The 25,677-nt window shown below is 41.3% G+C and overlaps 3 protein-coding genes across 4 annotated transcripts; 2 read left to right on the top strand and 1 right to left on the bottom strand.

Annotated features, from left to right (window-relative positions):
• The first annotated feature begins 2,023 nt into the window (after positions 1–2,023).
• LOC127782281 (uncharacterized) lies at positions 2,024–3,826 on the top strand. Its single transcript, XM_052309420.1, has one exon. The coding sequence runs from the start codon at positions 2,329–2,331 to the stop codon at positions 3,274–3,276; it is 948 nt and encodes a 315-aa protein (XP_052165380.1). The 5' UTR covers positions 2,024–2,328; the 3' UTR covers positions 3,277–3,826.
• A 1,792-nt stretch (positions 3,827–5,618) lies between these two features.
• On the bottom strand, positions 5,619–13,820 carry LOC127782276 (1-phosphatidylinositol-3-phosphate 5-kinase FAB1B). 2 transcript variants are annotated; one of them, XM_052309408.1, is made up of 12 exons: positions 13,468–13,820; positions 12,683–12,821; positions 11,488–12,192; positions 11,233–11,377; positions 10,789–11,136; positions 9,196–10,146; positions 8,724–9,058; positions 8,432–8,558; positions 8,192–8,356; positions 6,659–8,056; positions 6,316–6,576; positions 5,619–6,227 (listed from the first exon to the last, which is right to left on the bottom strand). In XM_052309408.1, the coding sequence occupies exons 2-12, from the start codon at positions 12,718–12,720 to the stop codon at positions 5,868–5,870; spliced, it is 4,833 nt and encodes a 1,610-aa protein (XP_052165368.1). In that variant the 5' UTR covers positions 12,721–12,821; positions 13,468–13,820; the 3' UTR covers positions 5,619–5,867. The 2 variants fall into 2 exon arrangements, with proteins under 2 accessions (XP_052165368.1, XP_052165369.1); XM_052309409.1 differs by lacking the exon at positions 13,468–13,820 and adding an exon at positions 12,926–13,099.
• Positions 13,821–21,714: 7,894 nt separating this feature from the next.
• LOC127782283 (ferredoxin-1, chloroplastic) lies at positions 21,715–22,466 on the top strand. Its single transcript, XM_052309422.1, has one exon. It carries the CDS (start codon positions 21,812–21,814, stop codon positions 22,229–22,231), a length of 420 nt encoding a protein of 139 aa, XP_052165382.1. The 5' UTR covers positions 21,715–21,811; the 3' UTR covers positions 22,232–22,466.
• The last annotated feature ends 3,211 nt before the right edge of the window (positions 22,467–25,677 follow it).

The following is a 25,677-nucleotide window of genomic DNA, read 5'->3' as shown; positions in this document are numbered from 1 at the left end:
TCAAAATAAAAGAACATGTGGCATTTCTTTAGGACAAATTGTACATGCTCCTGTATGATTTACGTATATCGAACCAATGCAAATAATTAAGAAAACATATCAACTCATCGAAGTTTAAAAGTATTAGTACTGGATAATACTTGTCGAAAAAAACAAATATGAAGTAGGATGGTACAAGGTGAAGTTTGTAATGGAGGAATCAGAAATTGGATGATTTGAGAGTAGTTGAGGTCCTTGAAAGAAGAGGGGTGGGCGCGGGCATATATGAGGAATGATTGTTGGGTGGTTCGGAGGCCCGGTTGAGAGGGATGAGCAAGCGGAGGAAGCCGCCTCCTCAAAAGATGGAAGAAGCCATAGCCATAGCCATTGCCAGAGAGATTTGTACGGGTACAAGGAAACCCATCATTCCTTGCTTGCTTGCAAATTCATGCCCACAGCCATGGGAACTTGCATCGATGGACAGACAGACAAATCTCTCGTTCTCCTGCCCACCTTTGAATTTTTGTCCTCCCTCCTCCTCTTCTTCTTCTTCTTCAGATCTTATTCTAATTAATGTTGTTAATAACTAATTGATTTAGGTTCATATATGAATCATCAGCTTAAATTTGTTGCCATCAATTGGAGTACAAGGTAGGCGATAGAGTTTGTTGAAACGCAGATTGAGGACAGACAGGAGAAAGGCAACTTAACAGAGCACTCTGCTCTGCTTAATTCTGTTTCTCCTCTTCTTCCTGTTGTCCGTCATCATCGATCTTGGGCACGTTTAATTCAATTTTACATTATGCTGCCGATCGATCCATCGAGTAGAATGAATATTTGTTACATACGGATGAAACTCTAATTAATAAGTCGTATGGTATAGGAAGAATATATACAAGTACGTACATAGGACGGCAGCAGCACATGACAGTGCAGGCTATTTGTGTACTAGTATAACTGCCTGTATATGTGAAGCGAGACATGAATTTTAATGGAGAGGCCCCTCCTCTTGCTTCTTGTCTTGGTAGCTTCCTTTTTTCTGTATATGGTCCCAATCAATTTGCAATTGGACATTCATATCAAAACAACCACGCACCATTCTAGTATTTCTACTACCCCTGTCCCCTGTTTCTGTTGCTACTTGCTAGCCAGCCATGGAGACACAAAGCTAATCTAGTACTGTACTGTACCCTCTACTCCCTCCGTCCAAAAAAGAAAAAACTAATTTAATATTGAATGATACACATTTTCTCTTTCTATCTAGATTTGTTAAACTAAAAAATGTCTTATCCAATACCAGGTTGGATTTTTTATGTGACAGAGGGGGTAAGTAAGTAGGTGTATTGCGTTTTCCGATGCATATGTATATGAGCACTCCCTTCATCGAAAAAAAAACTCTACCTAAAAGGTGATGTGACCCCTCCTAGTATAATGAATTTGGATAGAAGATTGTCCTGATTTGTTGTACTAGGAGGGTTCACATTTCCATCTAGGTTATGGGTCTGTTTAGTTCCCACGCAAAACTTTTGACTCTATCACATCAAATGTTTGGACACATGCATAGAGTATTAAATATAGACAAAAAAAACTAATTACACAGATTGTGTGTAAATTGCGAAACGAATCTTTTAAGACTAATTGCTCCATGATTTGACAATGTGGTGGTACAATAAATATTTGCTAATAACGGATTAATTAGGCTTAATAAATTCGTCTCGCGGTTTACATGTGGAATTTGTAATTTGTTTTGTTATTAGGCTACATTTAATACTTTATATGTGTGTTCGTATGTCCAACGTGAAATGCAGAAACTTTTCACCCTTGGAACTAAACAGCGCCTAAGTTATTTTTGAGAGGAAGAGAGCACGTAGGAAATCAAAATGGCAATGCAAAGGCAGGTACGTGATGATACACACATAATCGAATCGAATCGATCGATAGATAGATAGATGGATAGATAGTGATGAACAGTAGCAAGTAATAGTGCATATCATTCATATAGATGAGTGAGAGAGATGATCGAAGAAGCAGTAGGCAGTGACAATCATCCTTCCCCCTGGCGCCCAGACACACCATCATATCATTCGTTCCATTGCTCTTGCAGTCTGGCTGTTGCTGCTGTACAATGAAATGTACACACTAGATTAGCATCGAGGACTAGGAGTAGCTGCTGCCACTGCCATGACATCTCCGATCCGGCCATCTCTCCTATATGTAGGCACCGCAGGAGTATATACAGGCAGAGAGGCAGCAGCCATGACCATGAACACTACAAGGAAGGAGTAGATAGCTAGTGTGATTGATGCTACTCCAGGAATTAAGCTAAGGTAGGAATTAATTAAGCTAAGGATGATGAAGAGGTTCTACTCGTCGATCGGGCAGGGGGTGGAGGCGCTGCACCGGAGGCTGGCGGTCGGCGAAGTGGGGTTCATGTCGGCGGCGTTCGTGCAGCAGGCGGCGGCGCTGGTGCGGTCGGTGCACGCGCAGCTGCTGGAGGTGGTGGGGAGGCTGCACCTGCCGGCGGGGGAGAGGTGGCTGGACGAGTACATGGACGAGACCTCCCGCCTGTGGGACGCCTGCCTCCTCGTCCGCGCCGGCGCCTCCGCCCTCCACGCCTACTCCGCCGCCGCCTCCCACGCCATCCACCACCTCTACGACCATGACGACGACTACATCCACGCCGCCCGCGCCATCAACGCCCCTCGCCGCCACGCCGCCGGCCTCCTCCAGGACAACCGCGCCCTCCTCCACGACAACATCCACGACCCGGCCTCCCTCCTCCTCCTCGACCACCGCTCCCCGAGGGACCTCAACCTCAACGCCTTCAACGGCTTCCGCGCCCTCCTCTACGCCCTCCGCAACGCCACCTCCTTCCTCCTCGCCATCCTCCTCTCTGCCACCGTCTCCTCCTGCCTCCCCGACCACCTCATCTCCACCTGCACTCCCCTTCCCCTGCCCACCGCACCCGGCTACGCCTCCTCCATGGCTCGCCTCCGCCACCGCGTCGCCCAGGAGATGCGCGCCCTCGCCGCCCCCGCCGCCGACGGCATCCTGATGTACGAGTTCCGCCAGGCCAGGGCCGCCATCGACAGCCTCAAGGCCGACCTCGACAGGGTCGTCGCCACCGGCACCGGCTACGCCCACCGGGAGGACATGGCCGAGAGGGCCCACCTCGTCAAAGGCTGCCTCGCCATGCTCAGCTCCGGCGCCGAGGCCGTCATCGCCGAGCTCGACGACTTGTTCGATGACATTGTCGAGGGCAGGAAGATGCTCTCCGACCTCTGCAGCCATCGCTGATCCAAAGTCTAATCCAGACATCCACTGTATGATTATTAATTATTGCCACAAACAGATTATTAACATCATGCATGCATATTACTAATATAATTAATGCATGGTAGATAGTCGCATTAGCACAAGATGCATGGATGAGTTTGCTACTAGTAATTAACAAATGAGAATTACTTAATGTAGTACTCCAGCTAGGAAGGTCGTAGGTGTTTTTGTTTTCTTGTAATTCAGGCACTTCTCTAGCTTAGCTATATCACTCATCTAGTCACTGTATCTAGCTATAGATCGATCAATATATATGCCCATGCATGCCATCTTTGTGTCTCCAAATTACCATTGCGGCTACTAGCGACCAGTTCATGCTTAATTGTCAGAATCAACATATATATGCCCACTAGTAAGTCCTAATTCTTCTTTTGTGCTCCATATTTTAATGGTGTTTTATATATGACTGATGATGGTGTAATAGTTACTACCTGTGAAAGGAAGAATCTAAAAGTGCGATGAATCAGATGTCCGAAAGGGAAACCAACTCTTTGCCCTTTTCTAAAACTGGAAAAGTTCCATTAAAAAAAAAAACTGGAAAAGTAACAACTTGGACAGACTAGAGAGGAGGGGACAAAAAGAAACAAGTACTGGTAATCGGGAAGGGTTTAAAAATGACATCTTTTAACCTCCATCTCTTTGCTCTAGCTTCTTCTTCTTCTTCTCCTTTTTGTTCTTGGCGGTAGGCTTATCACCTTCCTTATGATTCATCACTCCACTATGCGAGAATATATATGGCAGCACAAACATATTAATTGGTTATTTTAATAATCACTCAAGCAAAGAAGATGAACAGGGAAAGAAAACTGAGAACAGCACACACCCTCGATGCAGCTACGCAGAGCTCTTGGACATGATTCTCCATGATATTGCTCACCATTTTGGCTGCAAGATGATGAGAAGGTAGGTCCTCTTGAATTGGGACATGGCAATGATCACCTTGACTTGTAGGACTCAATCAGATGAAGAAATTGTCAATTCCATGTATAATGCGATCATCAATTCCAATGTAAGAATCCACAAGAGGATCTTATGGGAGGTAAAGGTACCACTAAAAATCAAAGTATTTATGTGGTTTCTTCACCAAAAAAGTAATCTTGACAAAAGATAATCTCATAAAGAGAAATTGGAGGGGAAACAAGCAATGTTGGTTTTGTAATACACAAGAGACCATCCAACATCTCTTCTTTGACTGTCATGTTGCACGTTTTGCTTGGCGATGTGTCTTCTTTGCCTTCAACATCCCCCCTCCCCACAATGCAAAAGATATTTTTGGTGACTGGCTAAGGGGAGTGCCTAGACCCACAAAAAAAAATGATTTTGTTTGGAGCTAGTGCTTTATGTTGGTTAATTTGGCGTTGCCGTAATGATATAGTTTTTAACCATAAAAAAATGCCTAACATCATGCAGATTATCTTCATGTGTTCCAATTGGCTCCACTCTTGGTGTATGATGCTTTCACAGGAACAACAGGATACTATGCGCAATGGTGCTACATGCTTGGAATTAGTAGCCAAGGAACTTTTATTCCATTTTGGATGGCGTAGTACCTACAGAATTTTGTGATAGAATCTACGTGATTTTGAAAAAAAAATATTATTTTAGTAGATCATATCATCGGCAGAAGTTGGGGGTTTGTCCCATCTCGCCTTTTTTAACTTTTCTGTTCACGTCTAAATTTTTTGGCTGTGTGCCTACGGGCAGAGGCCGGAGATGTAACCCATTTCCATTATCTGAAAAAATCAGATGAAGAAATGCCAAATCGATTGGATTCAAGCATCTTTCTTTGCAGAGTCATGCATGAGGGGGAGAAACGAAGAAGGATGATAATTGGAGTATAGCTAGCCCATATTCCATTCTTTGTGGGTTGAGAATCTGCATGTATGCAATGGGGAATTAAATTAGCTGACCTTGACTGCACTCCAACAAATGAACAGCGCGACAACAATCCCTTGGCTAAAGCAGTTCTGCAACCAAGCACCAAGACAAGATCAAAAAAACAATCGCAATGCCATAGTTATACTTGTCTTAAAAAAGAAAAAAAATTCCTCTGCTCGTCATAATCTTCACTACAAGGATTTGGGCGAGAATTCGATGCCATGCTTGTGGTTGTGAACATACCCCTTTAATTTGCGACAACCCAGGTTTTGTGCTTCATGGCAGCACTCCTTTTTTGCTTCTGCGAATGAGTATGGCTCAGTGCTCACAGCAAGAAGATCGTCTCCAGCGGAAATGAATTGGAGCAATATTGGTCTATCAATAATGTCACAAGTTACCAACTAACTAGCTGGTGGAAACTGAGGTTCAGAATAATCATCAATTTTGCAATTTCACTGTAATAACTGTGAAATTAACAATGAACATTTGTATACATACATGTACTGTAGGCCTCACTTGCCCCCCATCGACTTGCCTAAAATCTGCAAACTTCTCTGGGGTTGCCAAAATCAATTAGTGAGTGAGGCCCTCCTATGTACACCATTTTACAAAATGAAAAAAAAAAAAAGCCAAGTAGCAACAGGATAGGATTCAACAACTGTCAGAGAAGTCATTTATACAACTGTCTCAGCCTCAATTGGATGCTGAAGCAGATTGTCATCACTATGGACTTCTACCAACATGTTATTGCTATGCCCAAACGATTTGCTTGGTCCGGAAGAATTCTCTGAACTCCATGTATCTGGAACTGTGAGGAAGTGCTTGGCCATGAACTTCCGGAACCTTTTCTTGTACTCCTTGGGTGAAACTACAGTTGGTGAAACATTCTTTGGCACTACTAGGGAACTTTTCACCCATGTTTCCAGCTGCTTGTCCCAAGTGTACTGCCTCAGATAATCAATGATGCCAAATACAAGCTCATGCTTTTCTTTGTCCACTCCCACAAGCAGAGAATAGTCCATAACGTTGACCGACTGCAAGCCAATAAATCGGTTAAAGACACATTTTTAATTGAAAGCCACAATTACCTGTAATTGGATTCAGGATTTGCTTTATACATACAGTGAGGAATGATGTGTCGTTCCAGATTGCACGTTGCAAAAGATGCTTTGTTCTTCCACCAATATAAATCGGAGAAACACGCATGTCCTCGACGTAGTTTTGATCCAAGTAAACAGTATTACGGTCATTGGAGTGTGCAACGTGTCGTGAAAAGATAGCACCTTTAAGATCATAAATCCGTGAAATATTGTGCCCGAAGAGAAGGTTTTCCATCACCAACAGATCGATCTTTATCTCTTTTCCATGCCTTGTTTGCTTAACCTGAGAAGAAGCAACTTGTAAGAAAAGCACTATAAAGTCAGGAATATATTGAAATAAACTCCAATTATCAATGTAAAAGTACCTGATAAATTCCCAATATTTTGGCAAGGCAAGTTTGGCTTCCAGTGTCTAGAGAATGGTAAACATGCTTGAAGTAATCAGGGGCAAATTTTATGAAGGACTCAAACTCTGTCTTCTTTATTTGCTTTATGATGAACCTGTCATCCACTGTCTTGGCAAAGAAAGCTTTACTTTTTCCACCCTGAGCATCCCACTTCTTGCAGCGACTTAGGGAAGTAATATATGCAAGCTCAGATGGGCAGCACTTCTTTCGAAGATCTTGGAATTGTTTAGCATATATGCTAGTAACAGAATATTTGCCTCTGAGAGCTACTTTTCCATTTACAGCGACTTCTGGATGTATTGAAGAGAACAAAGGCAAGCTATCATAACCAGATAGGTCATCTGATGAAACTGATGAACCAAGAGACAAAAAACTTGCTTCGGAATCTAAAGATCCGATAGATGACCATGGTGATGAGTCAAGAGAACTTCCAGACATAAAGCTATATGATTTTTCCATTGTTTTAGCATGCTCCAACCTGGCACCCTCTGTTTCATTCTCCACTAAATGGCGATGTTCCCCAGATACAGCAAGAGCACGGGCTATTATACTAGATATCTCATCCTCCAGTACAGATAAAATATTACCACCTGGACCAACAGTGAACTGTGGAGAGCTCACTTCTTCATGTTGCTCAAACAAGGGAGACATGTGAGACGGAGAATAACGGTTGACAATTTCAAATTTATCCAAAATTTCATTTTGTATGTCCTTTCTGTAAGCCAATTGACATTCATGGAAAGAATTCCAAATCCACCCTTCCCCTGTATCCCAGTCTGGAATTTTTCTGAAATGATTGGGAGCGTTTGAAAGCTCCTGGTCCAAAGAAATTGGATGAACAACTATCCCATCACCCTGAACCTCTGAAATTTCAAATGAAGGAACTTCTTTGGTTTGTGCCATGTTATCTACCTCTAGTTGACAAGGAGCAGTGTAAGAGTCTTCATCGTTTCTACCTCCAGTGGAAGAAAATTGAGCACACCCAGCCCCCTGATTTTCAGTAAGCACGGGTGCTTCAATGTCAACTGATTGGTGGTCAATGTAATTTCTATTACTTGGACACTCAGTCAAACCAACTGCGCTCAAAACTGATGTAGTTCTATCACATGTCAATTCGTCAGCTTTATTTTCAATCTCCTGATTTACCCTAATATTCTTGACAACAGTATCGAAAGGATCTTTGCAACTAACAACACGCTCTTGTCCAGCTGAAACACACTTAGTAAGTTGATCCAGTCGACGGTCCCACAAATAAAGTTCAAGTAGAAGATCCTGGTAGGACCAATTGATATCAACAAGTTCATGCACAGATGCAGATAGATTCTCATTCTGATTAATTGTCTTTTCTAGAGAATCCTGGATGGCAACACAGATGATAGCACAAAAAAAAAAATTAAACACAACAAATTCATCTAGAAACAAAAGTCCTACTGTGATGTGCAGGAATACCATTGGCGACACCTACACCAATGGAAATGAAGGGATGCTTACCTCAAAAAAGGCCTTTTCTTTGATCAACAACTCTTCAAGTTCAGAGAAGTCTTTAACAGGGAGAGAGCCGGTGCAATTGGTTGTTGTCACATCAAGAAGCTGATCCTTTAAGGGTTGTAGCATGCTTGCAACCTCAGAAAAAAGCTTTATACCTCTAGCAAGAACCTTGAAAGATGAAACATAAAACATTAAAACATATCGAAAACATAGCATGATTATACTGAAGTTAATAAAACATACATATCTCCTCTCTTCTTTAAACCAATCCTGCCTGCAGGGATTATCAAACTGGAGAGTGGTTTGTGGTTTGCAGGTTGTATAAATTTCAACTGATGAGTACCGGAACATTGCAACTTTCGAGCCCAACCTGAAAGCAGTAGTGAACAGACAATAATGAATGTCAAGAAAGACGAAAGGTATAGTAGTATGTCTTTCCACGGCATAGCTATGCTTGGTAACCAAATACTGGTGTTTCAGCTTAAAATTATTTTTGTTTGATGCAAATGAAAATATGCCTAGCTGGCTAGCTTACCCAAAAAAGCGCAAGCAGTCCCTGTTCACCAAATGTCCGCATATTGAAAGCCTTCTTGCCGCAGAATGGCTTGAAAAACTGAGTTCTAGGAATTTTCCAAAAGAGAGACTTCGTGCTTCAGATGATATGAGCACTCTTGGAGTCGATTTGGACATCCCATGTTCATTCTCACATCTCAAGCATCTGGTCCACATCCATATTTTCCCTTCAGATTCACCAGGCAAATGATGTTGAGGCGCCAAATGCTTGACTCGAACGGTCAAATTCCCATTCCGATGAGTGTAAGAGTACAGATGAGACTCTGGAAACTCTCCACATGAAGAGCAGCTCAGTTTCTGCTATGAATTTACATCAATGAGCTGAGTAAGCATCCAAACAGAATCAAGTTGCATTGCTAAAACAAAATGTGGGTATTTCGTGAAAATAAGAAAAACTACTCGAGGACAAAGTAAAAGTTTAATAAACAGTGTACCTGATTCTGCAAAACCGGATTCTGCAAAATGTCTTGCAAATATCGCCCTAAGGACACATCGAAATTCCCATAATATTTTATACGAGAAAGATGGCTCTGCTCACAAATAACCTGCTTTGTTATGCATTGACTGGACATCAAAATTAATATGCTGTGAGTATCAAGGGCATCATCCGCTTGATCTTCGTTAGTAGTTTTCTCTTTGCTAATGATATCAATGGTGCTATGTTGTTCCCCATCTTCTACCATAACAGGTGATTCTTCACGTTTGTCGTGCGTAGAATTTGTTGGCATTATATCTTGAATTCTTTCTTGTCTCTGGTGATCTTGTGAGCGATCCACATTTGCAGTAGAAACTGCAGGCTCTTCCACCTTTGACCCAAAATGAAAACCATTACTGACAATTTCTTTACCAGATTCAACCTCGCCTTCTATCTGGGTAGCAGATGTTTCTTGCAAGGATGTGACAGGTAAATAAATATTCTGATGAGATAACATGCCAACGTATTTCCTTAGCGTTCCTGGGACTGGTGATGGTAACCTTTGAGAATGAAGTGGTGGCTTTGAGTCGTATCGGATACTTGCATCTTCTCCAACACTCGAGGAGCTGTTTGTTATTGAACTTGGAGCATCTACTTTTGTTGATGAACTGAGGGATTTCTTCACATCAGTGTAGCCATTAGAAGTGGCGTGGTACAGTCTAAGTGCTGGAGAGTCATCTCTTGAAGGAAAGTCAGAGGCACAAAGAACAGATGGATCGTAACCATTTGCTGATGGCCCTGCCATGGCAGTAACAGAATTCTCTCTTGAAGCATTTTGATCATTCAAAAATATCCTCTGATCTTCAAAGAATGATGTTTCAAGAATCAAGTGGTACGCTGCAAATACTGTGTAGTGCATGACTTGCTTGACTTTTTTCAGTTCTTCACTATTTGCACCCCTTAGCAATATCTGGATGATAAAGAAAGAATTATAATCGTGCAGATAATTTATAAAAAATATGGACTACCCCACATGTGTCTACTCAGTGGAAAGAAGTGACTCCACATGTGCCTATTCAGTCGAAAGAATAAGTATGCATGGAAGGGGTCATATTCATTTGGCATCATAATAAAAAAAAAGATGCATGAAACTTGCTACTGTATAGCACATCATAATCAAAACCAGGTTTGCTATTGTAAAGAACCATAGAGTGCATAGCTCCTGCCAAGCTTTATTTGCTAAAATTTGGCATGCCTTGCCAAAAGACAAGGAGCAGCTCCTTTGTCATGTTTTGAGAGCATTTCAGATATCTACACCTCCCTACTATCCCTTTTGTAAGTCAAAACATAAAAATCTTTTACTTCACTTCACTTGGATATGGGGCAGGATCAGACAAGTACCATCAGGAATCAATAATTGTTTGAAGTAAAATACAGCAAGCTAGAATAGATTGGCATACAACAGTGACAGGGGTGTTTTGATTAGAGGTTTCATTGTCACTCCAAAGAAAAGGATGGGGAGATTTCAGGAAGAACAAATTTTATGGACGAAATGAATAAGATCAAAATGCATGAATGTGTTATAGATACTACAATTATGAACTAGACATACCGTACAACCCAACGGTTTGGGGAAGCCTTCCAAGAACATTAATGTTTTCGATAGCCTTTTTCCACCATCACTGGCACTGTTATGCTCCTCAATAAATTTTTCTATGTGGAACGAGTCACAACGTTTCAGCTTTGGTTTATCCAAGACTTCTGAGAATGAGATTATGGGAGAACCCGTACAGCGAGCAATTCTTTCCAACCGATTGAGCTTCATATCGAAAATTAGAGTAACACCTTCTTTCAGAAGAAGTTCTTGTATATCCCGTGAAACAGTTTTCTCAACCAAAATAACATTAGGACTACATATTTCCATCATTTTACTAATAGCCCTCTCCAGATGGTCTTTTTCCTACCATAGAGACGCAAAAAGGAAACTATTAACCTTCTAGCCAACAAAAATGGGATTTAATTTAATATCTGCATGCATGTATATGTAGTGGCAAACCTGATCCATTGAATTGAATGATGACAAACCAACATCAGAATGCCCAAGGACTCCTTTGAGAAGCAGCAGTCTAGGATTGTGGCAACTGGTCGGCATGTGCTTGTGAGCAGCATTTTTCTTGAAGACTAACCCCTTGATCACCTCACTGCAATCAACATTGCAAAATGAAGGGGGGGGGGGTATAATTTGAAACATAAAAAATAATTTCAATGTTTTCAAAGAATTTTCTTCAGTAAGGAACAAATTATGTTTCACCTTTGCCGACGAGTACCAGATGCTATGCACTTGACCTTGATGTAAGATCCAGGGTCCATTTCCTTTCCCTTGCTAGCATCTGGTTTGATCAGTAGTGCAGCTTCCCACGATAGGGAGGTAAGGATATCAAGCCAACTCTCACCGCTCTCTCCTTTGGAAAAGGAGATACCAGCAGAGGCCAGGAACCGACTTACAAGTATCTTTAACTGCCCATTCATGGCATCTAGCATCGCGCTTTCTCGCTCGTCCCTAGTATTGTGGCTGACCTCCTGCTCCTCATTAGTGGCTGGGAAACTTGACCGGCCCCACTTGATCCCATCACTGTAATCATCGTCGTCGTCAGCGTAAGCAATCTTTCCAGAAACACTGTCAGCCTCATATTCCTTGTCTGCAGCTTCAGGTGGTATCCAGATGCTATCATTTTCAGTGCATGTTGAGTCAATACTGCCACTTTTGCCACTGGTACTCTCAGCCCCATCGGATTCATCACCAGACTTAACCGAGCGGTCATCTATAGAAAGAGCATCGCGGTTCATATGTTCATGTTTGCTCTGCAAAGCACTAGAGGAGAAATTGTCATCTGTGGATAGATCGCTGCTGCTTGTACGCTTTTTGGTATCCCCGATTCCGTTCTGTCCAGAATGCTCTGCATCATACACGCTGTGATCGCTGCGATTACCATCTAAAGCCTCAGACAAAGCGTCCCTGTCCGTATGAGAAAATACCGGGTCACAATGCAAATAGACACATAGGTCATAGGAAGACAATAAATACAGGGTTTTGGCAAAGTGAAACAATAGCAAATTAATAGCAACTTGCAGGGCATGACATGTGTTGCAACGGAGTTCCCTTTCCTCAAGGGTAATCCATCTTACCTGGAGGCGAACTAGCTAGCTAGGTTGTCGGGAATTAAACCTACAGAAATACTCCTAAGTAATAAAAATTCTGTCTGTATGGTGAATGGTGACTCAAAGCTACAGATGTTGATGGTGGAAGAAATTGATTGACCCAAGCTACATGTGTGCAAGACCGAAAATCAAAGAAGTGGTCTATATATGGCTTCTAAGATATATTGCTATGACTGTCAAAATGTAATGAGTGATGAAACATGGATAGATTGAAGGTTAAGCAATTAGTAGTAGTATTTCTATGCGTAAAAAGAAAGGGAGATCCACAAACAGAGGTGGGGGAATACCTTGTTGGTGGATCCATGTCTTGCTGGGCACATGACATGGCCTGCAATCTGCAAGGCAAGGGCAAAGCAGGAGTCACATATACGCTACCCCTCCGACTCCGAGCACCTCCGCCGGCGGCCACCGCTCCGAATCGACGACCTGACCACGACCAAGCAGAAGCAGGCAGGCAGTCAGTCAGACAAACCTCCATTACCACATCCAACAAATCGAGGGAAAGAAAGAGACGATCGATCGATGCTCACAAGTAGAGAGCTACAAAAGAGAATTTGCAAAACAAATTTGACACAGATGATAAGTGGCAATGTGAAAAGAGGGGAGGAGATTGAACTTGAATCCGGAGGAGGAAGAAGAAGAAGAAGAAGACAAAGAGGAAACTTGCAGCAATTGGGGGGAAAAACAACCGAGAGTCCAGGCTGGCCATCCCGACTACATCCAATACAACAACTATATAATAATAATAATTTAAATAAACACGGAAAGAAGGAAATTTTTAAAAAGAAGAGACACAACAACACAAGGGGCGCGTCGGGATGGTCCAAGTCAGCGGCTGGCACGCATTGGGGAATCAAATTGACGGCTACGAACCACGCACCATCGCAAAAAATGACACTGGACGAACATTTCACATCAAAAACCGATAATTTTTCATTCCAAATCATCGACTTTGGATCCCCGGAAAATCCAATTGCAACCCCCAGTCAGTTTCATCGGGGGATCAAAAATCTCAAATTTCCCAAGTGAAGCAAGAAAAGGGAACAGCTTGCGAGAGATGTTGGATCTATACCTCAGCCAAAGTGGCAAGGCAGGGAAGGGGTCAGTCTGTATTCGCTCAGATCTCCGCCGCCGCCCGCGTTTGTTGCACAATACCGACCACTACAATTGAATCTGGCAAGCAATTGGGAAGAAGAAGAAGAAGAAGAAGATAGGAGAGGTGGAGAAGAGAAGAATGGAGGAGGAGAAAATGGAGGTGGCTGTGGACTTGGCGTGGTGGAGAAAGCAAGAAAGAAAGAAAGAAAAATTTACGACTAAAGCTGTTTCCCGACTCTACTGTATTCCATTGTTGTTGAATTTGTACTAGTAGTTGAATGTTGGTGTTCTTTCTCTCCTACTACTAGTAAGTAGAGTATTATCCTCTGATGATGATGAGTCTCCCTCCACTCCAACTCGGCAAATCGTCTCCGGTCTACGCTCCTCGTGGAGCCCACGCACAAACTATCTTCTCTTCTCTTTTTCTTTTTCACACACAAGTACTATTTTTATTCAATTTCTTTCTTTAATTAATTAATTATCTGAGGAGAGGAGAGGAGAAAAAATTGCCTTGGAAACACGCGACGCAGTCCAAGGACAAGGAGGGAGACGACGACTCTACCAACCGTCTCTGACCGCGTCGGACCTCATCAATTAATTAATTGATTGATTGATTAACCAATATCAAGCGTAAAACCCATGTAGGAGTATCAAAATAAATTTTACTGCTTCCAAATCTTTGTAAATAAATCTAATTAATTAACGTTGACATTGCATCTGTTATGTATGTCTATATACAAAATCGTGACGTATGCACGTATGTATGTGCATGCCTACGCAGGGTAGTTCGAATCGTTTTTATGCTACCACTTTCTTTTTAAAAAAAAAAACTTACTGCCAAAAAAAAATTAGTACAACAAATCTTTAGTTACCATCCCTGCTATATGTGCTACCTCTCGGTCTTTTGTTAATCAAATCCTATATATGCTCATACCATCCTATTCCTACATACATATATGTATGTTTTATGTACTACGGAGTAGTTATGTGGGGTCTATTTGCCTCACCACCCCCACCACAAGAAAAGTTTAAAGAACGTTGAAGATATATATGATGCTTTGCGTTAAGCTTGTGATTATGTCACGAGCCACGCACCTTCAACTTCTTCTAAAGAACAATTAACTACTTAAACAATGTTATTAGTAATTAATAAGCATGATGTATAGGCTCACATCATGTATATGAAAGAAACCCCGCGGCAAAAAAATTAATTAATAAGCACATAATTAATTTTAAAAGAGCATGTACGTATTGCCGAGTATGAAAAATTAATCTCCCTTCGTTGTATGCGTGCGGAAGTAGATCCTCTAACCTAATTATATACTACAAAATATGCCCGTGCGTTGTAACGGGTAAATATTTTTCAGTAATATATTAAGAGCTAAGTAATAAATTAAAATATTGGGATCACTATACATTATAATTGAAAAAGTTAATAAAAATCTTAATATTGGAATCGCTATAGATTATAATTAAAAAAGTTAATGAAAATATTTTCTGGGTTTTTGACCGAAAGCCTTCCTTCCTTTTCAGCCCTAGGCTAGTCCGCTGCCTCTCTCCATTTGGTCTGCTTCTCTTCGACCCTACCATCTTCAACTTCCCGAATATGACTACATCTTCAACCTTCCGAAGATAATCCCATGCCCATACGTTTGCTAGAGCAAATCTCCCCATCAAATCCGGCCGAATCTTTCTTGGTAAACCAAAATTGGTCGAGGGTTTTTAATCCACTCGATCTACTCTTTCCGTTTTCCCCAAAATCAAAGCATAAAACTCGGGACAAAAATGACCGAGGAAGATCGCCGTCATCATCGGCAACTATAGAACAGAGATTAAAACTGGCAATTAAAGCCGAATCGAAGGGAAAATCATGGAGAAAATGATAAGAGGAGTGGGGAATCCATTTTTGCAATTAAATTGGAGGAGAAAATACACAAATCGGTATGGCAGCGGCGCGGCGCTAGGGTTCACCTCGGGAGGCGTGCGGTGAACAGATGGGATTATAAAACCGGATGAGAAAAACAAAAAGCATACGGGAGAAAAAAAACAGGTGACAAAAAACATTGATGAAAAAACTAAAAGCACCCCAGAGGCGCGCGGTGAATAGATCGGATTAAAAAAAAGGAAAAAACTAAAAGCTTTAGCGTGTGCACATAAAAAACTCTTTTGTATGCAAAGAAAAAAGGGAAAAAAAATATCGGTGCCAAAAAAACCAAACGGACTTTTTTTTACTGGGAGATTTTTTTTCCTTTTTCTATATAGTCGGACAAGAGATTTTTTTTTTACTGACGATGACGGAAGCTTTTTTTTTTTAATCGCTCTTTAAGTGACGACGGATCTTTTTTTTTAATCACTCGTTAAATCGGACTTTTTTTCTTCCTTTATTTACCTTTTTTTAGTCGGACTTCTTTTCCTTTCTTTTTTTAAGAAGAATTTATTGTAGTAGACATATATATTAAAACCGAAACATAAAACTAAAACCGTTTCAAACACAGATGACGTACCAAAATTCTGGCAAAAACACCTTAAACTTTTATAATAGGTAAAGATATGTAGTTCAGTCACTGACATATGGATCATATTGACGTGCAATTCTTTTACGCGTTCGTGAAAAAAAGTGACATATGGATCACACTTTAGTATGGTTCGTGTCAGATGATCTCATTCCTACGCACAACATTTATTCGTCATCGATTATTTCTTTTTAAGATGAAAAAAAATATTTCGGTCTTTGCTACAAAATGGTACTATAGAAACAACTATGAACTAAAAACAAGGTTTAATTAAAAAACAATAAAACTACTCAAAATACCAACTTATAAAGATAAAGATAAAAAAGACTTCTATCTGTAGTTGCCATCGATCCATTAATCGTTATAATTAACGTATGTCTGAAGAACGCTTATTTCAAGCAACCAATCGACAAGACTTTACGGAGTGTGTATTGTTGTTCCTAACTCCTAAGTCCTAACATGATCGATGACTTAACTGAACCACACATGCTGGACTTAATATCCAGTTCATATATAGAGAACAAAATAAATAATAACAATATCCTTTTCGTCAACCTTATCCTGTCTAGATAATTAAGCTACATGCATGATTCCATATTCTGTAATATAATGTCATAATTTACGTTGAGCTAGCATATTTGAAAACATGAAATATTTATCAGAAATCGCACTAATATCTATATTACTTTGGTGGTGTCCCTCCTTCCCAAACAACACTATAGTAGTAACTTATACTTTTGTCAGAGGGACTGAAGTCCATCTTTCCCAAACACTACCATACTAGTAGTGATGTGGTGGTTCTGCTAGTCACGGTTCCACCAGACACCCACTACCACTGCCACGTGGACCCCAAACAATGGGATTGATGGACTGTATATATATGTCAAGCTAACCACTGAAAAATATAACTGATGCAAGTGTGATGTTTTTTATTAAATAATGAGAAATGATTTTGTTATAAAACCGACCCCAATAATACATCGGAAACCAAACGCGAAAGAAACGTCATAGGAGATCCAAATATGATGACGACAATGATGACTTAGCGTAGGTGAGAGGTATCGGCTGTCGGCGGCGTCTGGCCGAGAATCATTAATTGTAATTCGGATACGTTGTAATATGCTTGATTGGGGAGGAGTGCTTGTAACCACTACTCCGGGGATGTAGGCTTCGGCTGAACCTTATTAACAAATAACGTGCATCGATATTGTCTTCAATATTGGATCTTCTATGGTGTTCCTTTCGCTTGTTTAATTGATATAAATTAGAATTTTTCATGTTCTGTTCATTCTCATACGGTCTTAATATTATGTGAGTGGTTCAGTAGCATGGTTGGGCTAGACCAAGAAGGAATAATGCCCAACAGACATTGTTCATTGTCTTCCCTAACTCAAGCGAGAAACAAAAGAGGAGAGAAGATGGGCGCTAGTGCCCCAGTGACCAAACGATGGTGAGGAAAGTGGTAGGACGTGTATATGGTTCCGATAGAAAGAGAAACGACAACGACGAGCTCTAGTGGTGAACACGACTGGATGCAGGCGTGTCAAAACACGTTCCCGGACGAGAAGATTCTTTTTTCCTTAAACACACAGGAAAAAACGACTAATACTATTCGTCGTCTTCCCTAGCCAACACAAGAAACAGAAGATGAGAGAAGATGGGTGACAGTGCTCCAGCGACCAACAGCGGTAAGTAAGGTGGCCGGATGTGTTCCACATTATGACTCGTCCATTGATGGTGGCGGTTGGCTACGAAGAAAACAAGAATAATGGAAACGCGGCCGACAACAACATGGTCCCGACAGAGAAAAACGACAACGGTGAGCTCTTGTGCTGAACACGGTCGAGTGAGTACGTCAAAACGTGTTCCCGAACAAGGAGGTTCCGTTTTTCTTGAATGCACAAGAGGGAGGGAACACAGGCACAGGAGAGAGGAGGGGCGCCAAGGAGAAGAGATATCGAGGGGGAAGGGGGAGTGTGCAGCGAGGGAGAGATGGGGGGAGGGGGGTGCCGGGAGGGAAGGAGTCAAGGAGGGAGGTGGGAGAGAAGGGGTGCTAGAGAGAAGAGGGGCTGCAGGGGAGGGGGAGAGATGGGGGCGCCGGGAGGGAGGGAGAGAGGAGGCGGCGCGGGAGGAAGGGGTGGGGCGGACGGACGAAGGGGAGGGCGAAGCCTTACGCATTTTTTAATTAGGTATAGGTATAGATATAGATAATAGGAAATGGTCTAAGATCGAAATTATCATGAGGACTCTTTGTGAAATCTTGTTGTAACACATGAGCAATTAGCTAGTATATGCCAATGATCGAATACCTAGTTTCACCCTTATACCATATAAAATGAGATAATTATTTGTCCAACTACCATTTCTTCAAGCTAGCGCAATATATCATTGTCATGACAAACGATGGCAACTAGGAATCCAGAAGATGCATAGCATATATACAAATCCCTGTCAAAACAAGCTAGCTATTTCACATTGCTGCGGTCGAAATTTAGGGTCAATCATCATACATATCTTCATTACCTTTAAATGGAGATTAAGGAATAAACTTAAACTTTAAATAAGTTGCTTATTTTCTTTGGTTGGTGTTGTTGTACCAGTCTTTTCATCTATCATGGTTTTATTGTACCGTGCTTGGCCTTCGAACTAAAACTTTATAATAGGTGGTTGTAGCTTCAGTTGAAACAATGATCAACTTTATATATCCATTATTAAAAAAAAGTTACATATTTCGCATATGTTGTAGGTGGGTAGTCTTATATATACCCCGTGTCATATAAATTTATCATAATTGATGTCTCAAGTTAAACTCTAAAAACTCTAAACATGTTTATTTTTCCAATATTAGAAAGTTGCATGTGGTAAATATGTCATGAAAAATACTTTGATAGTATTATAATATTGTTGGTTTTAAAATGTTTTGCTTTTAATTAGGTACAAATTACTCCCTTTGTCCTCGGAGGTAGTAGTAGTCAATGTTATATTTTCAAACAATATAGATGCGGCATTCAGAGTACATGCATGTTTTGTGACAAAGGGGAGTAAAAAAACCACGAGATCAGCACTTGAAATACTAGAGACACACAGAGAGAATTTTCAACAAAAAAAAATCAGCAATTTTAAACGTGGTTTCTTCTTTAAAAGTGATGAAGATTAATCTTGTCGGATAAAAGAAGGCAACTGGATCACACACGCGAAGAGAGAAAATACAAAACGAAGAAACGTGCATGGTACGTGTTGGCATATACTCCGTATATATCCTGGGAGTAGTGCCGGGAAACAAAAAGGGTAGGCCGCAGGCAAAGCACGAACTGATCGATGAATTGGTTACAAGCAAAGTGAAATGATTAAAAGCAACAATTAAAATTAATCAGTTTGGCTAGTACAATAAAAAAATCTCATATATAGCTCATTGGTTAATTGCTTAATTATTGGTTGAGATTGGAATTTGGATAGGGCCGGGTGGGAAGCATATGCTTAGTCATTATTACTATATTGATTAATGAAATAGGAAAATAGAACAGTAGTGGCTACCGGAAGAATAGAAAACATTAGAACATGCATGCTGGTCAAACTATAGATAGGAAACATTCGCGCATCCCTGGTTTGACCGTGTCGGTACGTTTGGATGTCGATCGGATCCGAGCAATCTTCACGCGACCGTACCTAGGCCTGGTTTAGTTCCCAACTTTTTCTTTAAAATTTTAATTTTTTACCACATTAAAACTTTCCTACACACACAAACTTTCAACTTTTCGGTCACATCGTTACAATTTCAATTAAACTTATAATTTTAGCATGAACTAAACACACCCAGCTACAATTTAATTTCACTAATGAAATATAATCCATATTTTATTTTTCTTTTTTTTTCAATTGTGCAATAAACGTACATACACCACCATACACGCAACACCACACTCGTACACCCGAGAATGCATCCCCTAACATGTACTAAAAAGACAGAAACCAATAGCACATCTCGATCTAATCTCACTCAAATCATGGTACAAGCTTCACTTGCATATTTGCTAAGTATTCATGGGCATATTTGCTAAAGATATGCATCCACGACTTTATCATCACATTACTATACGTCAATACCAGTGGTGCTTTCCCGATGTTTTCTTTCTTTTCAGTTGTAAATCTTTTTTTTTCTCTCACTCCATATATCAATCTTTCTATTAATTGTTAAATATGTGTGTTTTTTTCCTCCCTAGGGAATCTGTGTAGCTAGTCATTTTCTTAATCAATTGCTATTAATTTGCTAATAATGCACGGATATGTATTACGTCCCAACAAGCTAGGGCCAAGGCATGCATGTGAGTCAGCTAGCTGTGGAGAGTTTTTCTTTTGTTACGATACAATGTACTAGTTACACACACATATACTATCAGTATAAATGATTCAAAATATTTAAATTGGTTTGTTGTTTGACTTAAATAGAATGTAATATAAAATTGAATGAGGTAAAATTGTCTTTTAGTCCTACCACATGAAGGGCGATTCGATTGCATGCGGATGATCAATATTCATATCGGGGTATATATATGTGAACATGTGATGGATGCTTGACATGCATATATGTGCAGCAGTTGATACTACTCCAGTTATCTCGATCTACTAATTGATCAATCAATTATTGTTCCGCTTACACATACACGTATATATGTGTGTGTACAACGTGTTTGTTCACTGATAGTGTCGTGTGAGGATCAAAAGGACCACGTAACCAACACGTGGCAATATATATATAGAGTAGAACTTAAAGAGTTGAAAATATCATGTACAATCATCGATCATGCGTATATATTCCTGCATGCATGCATATAGAGTTGGATCGATCGAATTCGATCAGCACATGAACTACTCTCTTGTTATACATCCACTCATATTTTTATACTCAATCACTCCTGTATGTACCTGCTGCCTGCTGCAGGTTCCATCGTGTCCTAGAAGTAGATGAGATGGATGTTCCTGTCAACAAACAAGCCCAATAAGAGACAAGATGGGCTGGTCATCGCATCCAGTGTTCTATGGGCCGTATCTTGGAATCGGGTACGGCTATGCGGATTGGGCCGGCCCATTTACATGGAATATCATATAAGCGTGCATGTGATCGTACAAAGCAAAAGTTTTGGCCTGGCCCTCAAAAAAGAGAGAAGAAAAACAGAGAGGTTAAGTTAGTTTGGAGAAAGTTCCTAGCCAGGAACAGGAAGGAAGAAGGCACATGCAGTAGTTCAAAATTATTAGAGGCTGCACATCGCACTCTATCTTGTGCAAGACTCGTGACCATCAAATCCCAATCTAACAATTGTGATTCAACGTATGTGTGGACAACATATATACATAGCAAAAGAAATTAAAGAAAATGTGTGTGACCACACATACATCTTGTTCAATTATTTTTCTCGTGAAAAACAAAATCAATGGACGGCCATGGGAAAAAAGAGATACCAGATCTGAATCCTGGAGGTACATGTGATTGGCTCACAAATTATTTTTTTTAAAAAAAAGCTCAAAAGAAGTTAAGGTGTGAAGAAGAAAACAAAAAAGAAAAGCGAGGCGACCACACGCAAGACGGCCGGACAGCATCGGCGATGTGCATCGTGTGGTGGTCGTTGCCCCATCCACTCCCCCGCAGATAAGCCAACCAGTCGCCGCTCGCCACGTGGCACCCTCCACCTCCCTTCTTATTGCCTCAGCCTCCTTCAACCTCACGCTCACATTCTTGCTAGCTCACTCCTCTCCTCCTCGTCTACCTTACCTAGCAGCAGCAGCTAGCTAGCTTAATTAGCTATAGCAGCCATGGCGGCGACGGCACTGAGCAGCCAGGTCCGGTTGCCGATGTCCCTGCGGGTGGCGACGGCGCCGGCGCCGGCGCGCGTGTCGGTGCTGCCGGCGAGCAACAAGCTGGGAGACAGGCTGCGGATGCAGGCGACGTACAACGTGAAGCTGATCACACCGGACGGCGAGGTGGAGCTGCAGGTGCCGGACGACGTGTACATCCTGGACCAGGCGGAGGAGGAAGGGATCGACCTGCCTTACTCCTGCCGCGCGGGCTCCTGCTCCTCCTGCGCCGGCAAGGTGGTCTCCGGCGAGATCGACCAGTCCGACCAGAGCTTCCTCGACGACGACCAGGTTGCCGCCGGCTGGGTCCTCACCTGCCACGCCTACCCCAAGTCCGACGTCGTCATCGAGACCCACAAGGAGGACGACCTCATCTAATCAATCAAGCAAGCTCCATATTTATAAATCTCTCGATCCATCTCCATGCGTTCTTGAGTTTATCAATTAAGAATATAATGTCGCCGTCCCTATGCTATGCAAGCAAAGTATTACGTACGTATATGTTGAGCGAGATAACAAAACACAGGCGTGCCCGAGGGTTAATTGTTGTTGTTTAATTAATGTACGTTTTGCTGCACCTGCTTAATCATATCCATATCACATTTTGGTGTCATATATGCATGCATTACTGTGTCATATATACTACTGTCAAATACGTACTCCATGTATTTGAAAGAACAGTTAATTAATAAGCTATATATCCTAGTTCTACTCTTGTGTCTACTCATGTGTTTCGTACTGAATTAACTGTTCGTGTATGAATGGATGTATATATGCCGATCGAGGTCAAAATTAATCCCATTAAAATCGCTAAAACGGTCATATATCTATCCACATAAAGAAGCTAAGGGAGCAGAAGCGCCAGATATTAAAGTTACTTGGTATGAAATTAATACGGATCATACTTTGTAGGTACTTTGTATGATGAAAAAAGAGAAGACTCAGAGATGTACGTATTATTGTGTGATCCTGGTAGCCCAGAGCTTGGATAAGACGCCCAATCTCCTGCGGCCACGTGGACGTTTCTATATCCATCCCTTAATTTCTTTCTGCTGCGCTGTCTCGTGTACCTAACCGAAGAGCTGACGGTTCGAAGGGCCTATTGGGCGATTGATCACCCAAGCGATTAGATCCAGCCCCCCCCCCCCCCCCCTCCCCCTATAGGCAATACTTCCTCTCACTTCTCCCCCTTCTTCTTTTCCTACTACACTACACCACAAAAAAATTAAAAAAAAACAAAAGTTAGAAAAATTTATGTATAGAAACACTATATATATAAAAAAAATTTGAATTTAAATTCAAATTTGAATCGGGTATGTAAACTTTTGACTTATAAACTTTGGGTCTATAAACTTTAGATATATAAACTTTAGATGTATATAAATACTATATATAGAAAATATTTGAATTCAAATTCAAATTTGAAACGGGTATGTAAACTTTTAACTTATAAACTTTGGGTCTATAAACTTTAGGTGTATAAACTTTAGATGCATAAAAATACTATATATAGAAAATATTTGAATTCAAATTCAAATTTGAATTAGATATAATTCAAATTCAAATTTGAAACGGCTATGTAAACTTTTGACTTATAAACTTTGGGTCTATAAACTTTAGGTGTATAGAAATACTATATATAAAAAATATTTGAATTCAAATTCAAATTTGAATCGGATATATAAACTTTTGACTTATAAACTTTGGGTCTCTAAACTTTAGATATTGGGTCTCTAAACTTTAGATGTGTAAACTTGATGTGTATAAATTTTAGGTGCATAAATTTACTAAAATAGGAAAGTAATGCGGTGCCAAAAAGGGAAACCAGGTGAAGGGAGGGAGGGGGGAGGGGATCGATCGCTGCCCCCATCTCCAGGAGATCGATCGCCCATTAGCATTTCCGCTGACGGTTGGGCCAAATTTCTCTCCATATGAAGCCTTTACTATCAGCTTATTGCAGCCGAAAAAGTCCAACAAATATGAGCCATTAATTCATGTGCTGATCAATGGTGGATATTGCCTTATCTCTTTATGATGGGAAGAAAAACCCTAGCCTGCATTCTTACCCGATCTTCATCAAGTCATTCATTGGAGGCTCAAACGTGGTTGGATTGGCACTAAACTTGATGAGTTTGTTTCTCACTTTAAGCACTTTAGTCTGGTTAGTTTGTATGAGGATTGGTTGAGTAGAGCGCCGGATTTGAGTGGTGGTTTGTCAACTCGAGTTACTGCAGTTACAGATTATGCAGTAGTTAGTAAAGTGTCAGTTTGAGAGGTCAAACGGTATCCGATTAGGTGTTTTTTGGAAAGGTTGGAAAGGACTCATAGATCATCATTTCAGCCATGTTTCGTGCAATTTGCATATGTGGCTTGGGAGATCTCAGCTGAGAACCGAAGATGACAGGATCTATCATTTCTTTGCTTGTTTGCTGATATACCTCTTGTTAGTTTTGATGGTTGATGGATGATGCCAATTGCGTAACTTGATGTTGTAGCTGTTGTTGTGGTGTGCCTCTAAATGTTCTAGAGAAGACTCCATTTGTACTGGATTATAGTGGAAGCTTGGAGTGGACCGTTGGTCCCGTGGTTTTTTACTCCTCACACCGAGGGGATTTTTCCACGTAAATCACTGTGTCTTGAGGGCTGATCACTGTTATCTGCTGATGATTATACAAGCTAAGCTCAACTAGCTATCGATAGCGGCCGATCGAAGCCATGACCACTTTTCCATTCTCCTCCGCATTGTCACCCTTCCCAGCAGCACACGGTATGGACGGTGGTTCGCACCCATGGATGCACACAGCGGCTGCTTGGTTGCCAAGGCATGGTTCTGCTGATGCAAAATCACCTAACTAGGCCCGAATCGATCTTCACTCCACGTCCAGGTTGAGACCTTACACATCCTGTCACCTCCCTCTTCCCATTTGAAAGCTTAGGGTTTCCTATTTCGTCATTGCCACTCAATGGATTCCCTCGTCGATGATGGAGGCCATCCTCTCTTCTTTAGTGACTGTAGCAGGTAGCCACGACTTCATGGCCACCAGCTCTAGCGTCGGCATGCTTGTTGTTGTCAGATCTCTAGTGGGTGGTAAGGTCTTGCTACCCAGGAAGAAGGAAGGACTCGAAGAGGACGTCAAATCCAGAAGCTCAAGGGGCGCCATCATCTCCACTGTTGTCGTTGGTGTTGGGATCCTCCTCTCCTTGCTGTCGCCAGGGTTCACTCTATCGGTTGAAGGTTTTTGATCGGGGGTCACCGAAATCCCGAAATTTCGGAAATTTCGGAAATTTTGAACAAAATTTAGTTGAATTTGAACAAATATTACCCAAATTTATGAAAAAATTGAAAAATTCAAAAATTTCGGCCGAATTAATATCGTATCGGAGGGGACCGAAATGACCGAAATTTCGGTTGGAAATTTCGGACCTTGCCGTCGCTGCTGATGATGCCATCATCCTGACAAGCTATTGCCCCCCTTCTTGAGCCACCAAAACAGTTAGATCTGACACTCGCGAGATCATAAGTGTCAGACCAAATAGCCTTGAGCTCCTGACCAACGGATCTGGATGGACAAGCTCCGATGATGGTGGCGAACTGCAGGGAGCGATGGTGGATGAGCAGCGACGAGGGCAAGGCCCGTTTTCTTCTTCCTTACTTTCTTTATTTGCCTGTAGGTATATGGCGGAGTTTTACTGTTTAACACTGTCTTAATTTGTTTCAGTATTTTTTTTCAACTGGCTAGTATAGTCTCAAATCATATTGTGCTTGAACCTCTTTTGGATGAATTGGTCTTATAAAGTTTATTAAATTTGATATTGGGATTTTC

Source organism: Oryza glaberrima, chromosome 8 (genome assembly GCF_000147395.1).
Source record: "Oryza glaberrima chromosome 8, OglaRS2, whole genome shotgun sequence".
Classification (NCBI taxonomy): Eukaryota; Viridiplantae; Streptophyta; class Magnoliopsida; order Poales; family Poaceae; genus Oryza; species Oryza glaberrima.
Note: the sequence above shows the minus strand (reverse complement) of the source record. Positions and strands in the feature narration are given on the sequence as shown.

Bases quoted from the DNA above. Each gene is read 5' to 3' on its own strand.
- LOC127782281 (XM_052309420.1), top strand. From the start codon at position 2,329: ATGATGAAGAGGTTCTACTCGTCGATCGGGCAGGGGGTGGAGGCGCTG.
- LOC127782276 (XM_052309408.1), bottom strand. From the start codon at position 12,720: ATGTCATGTGCCCAGCAAGACATGGATCCACCAACAAG. The intron at 11,137-11,232 runs GTTTGCCACTAC...TCTCTATGGTAG, and splicing joins CATTCAATTCAATGGATCAG to GAAAAAGACCATCTGGAGAG. The intron at 8,057-8,191 runs GTAAGCATCCCT...GTTGCCATCCAG, and splicing joins AAGAAAAGGCCTTTTTTGAG to GATTCTCTAGAAAAGACAAT.
- LOC127782283 (XM_052309422.1), top strand. From the start codon at position 21,812: ATGGCGGCGACGGCACTGAGCAGCCAGGTCCGGTTGCCGATGTCCCTG.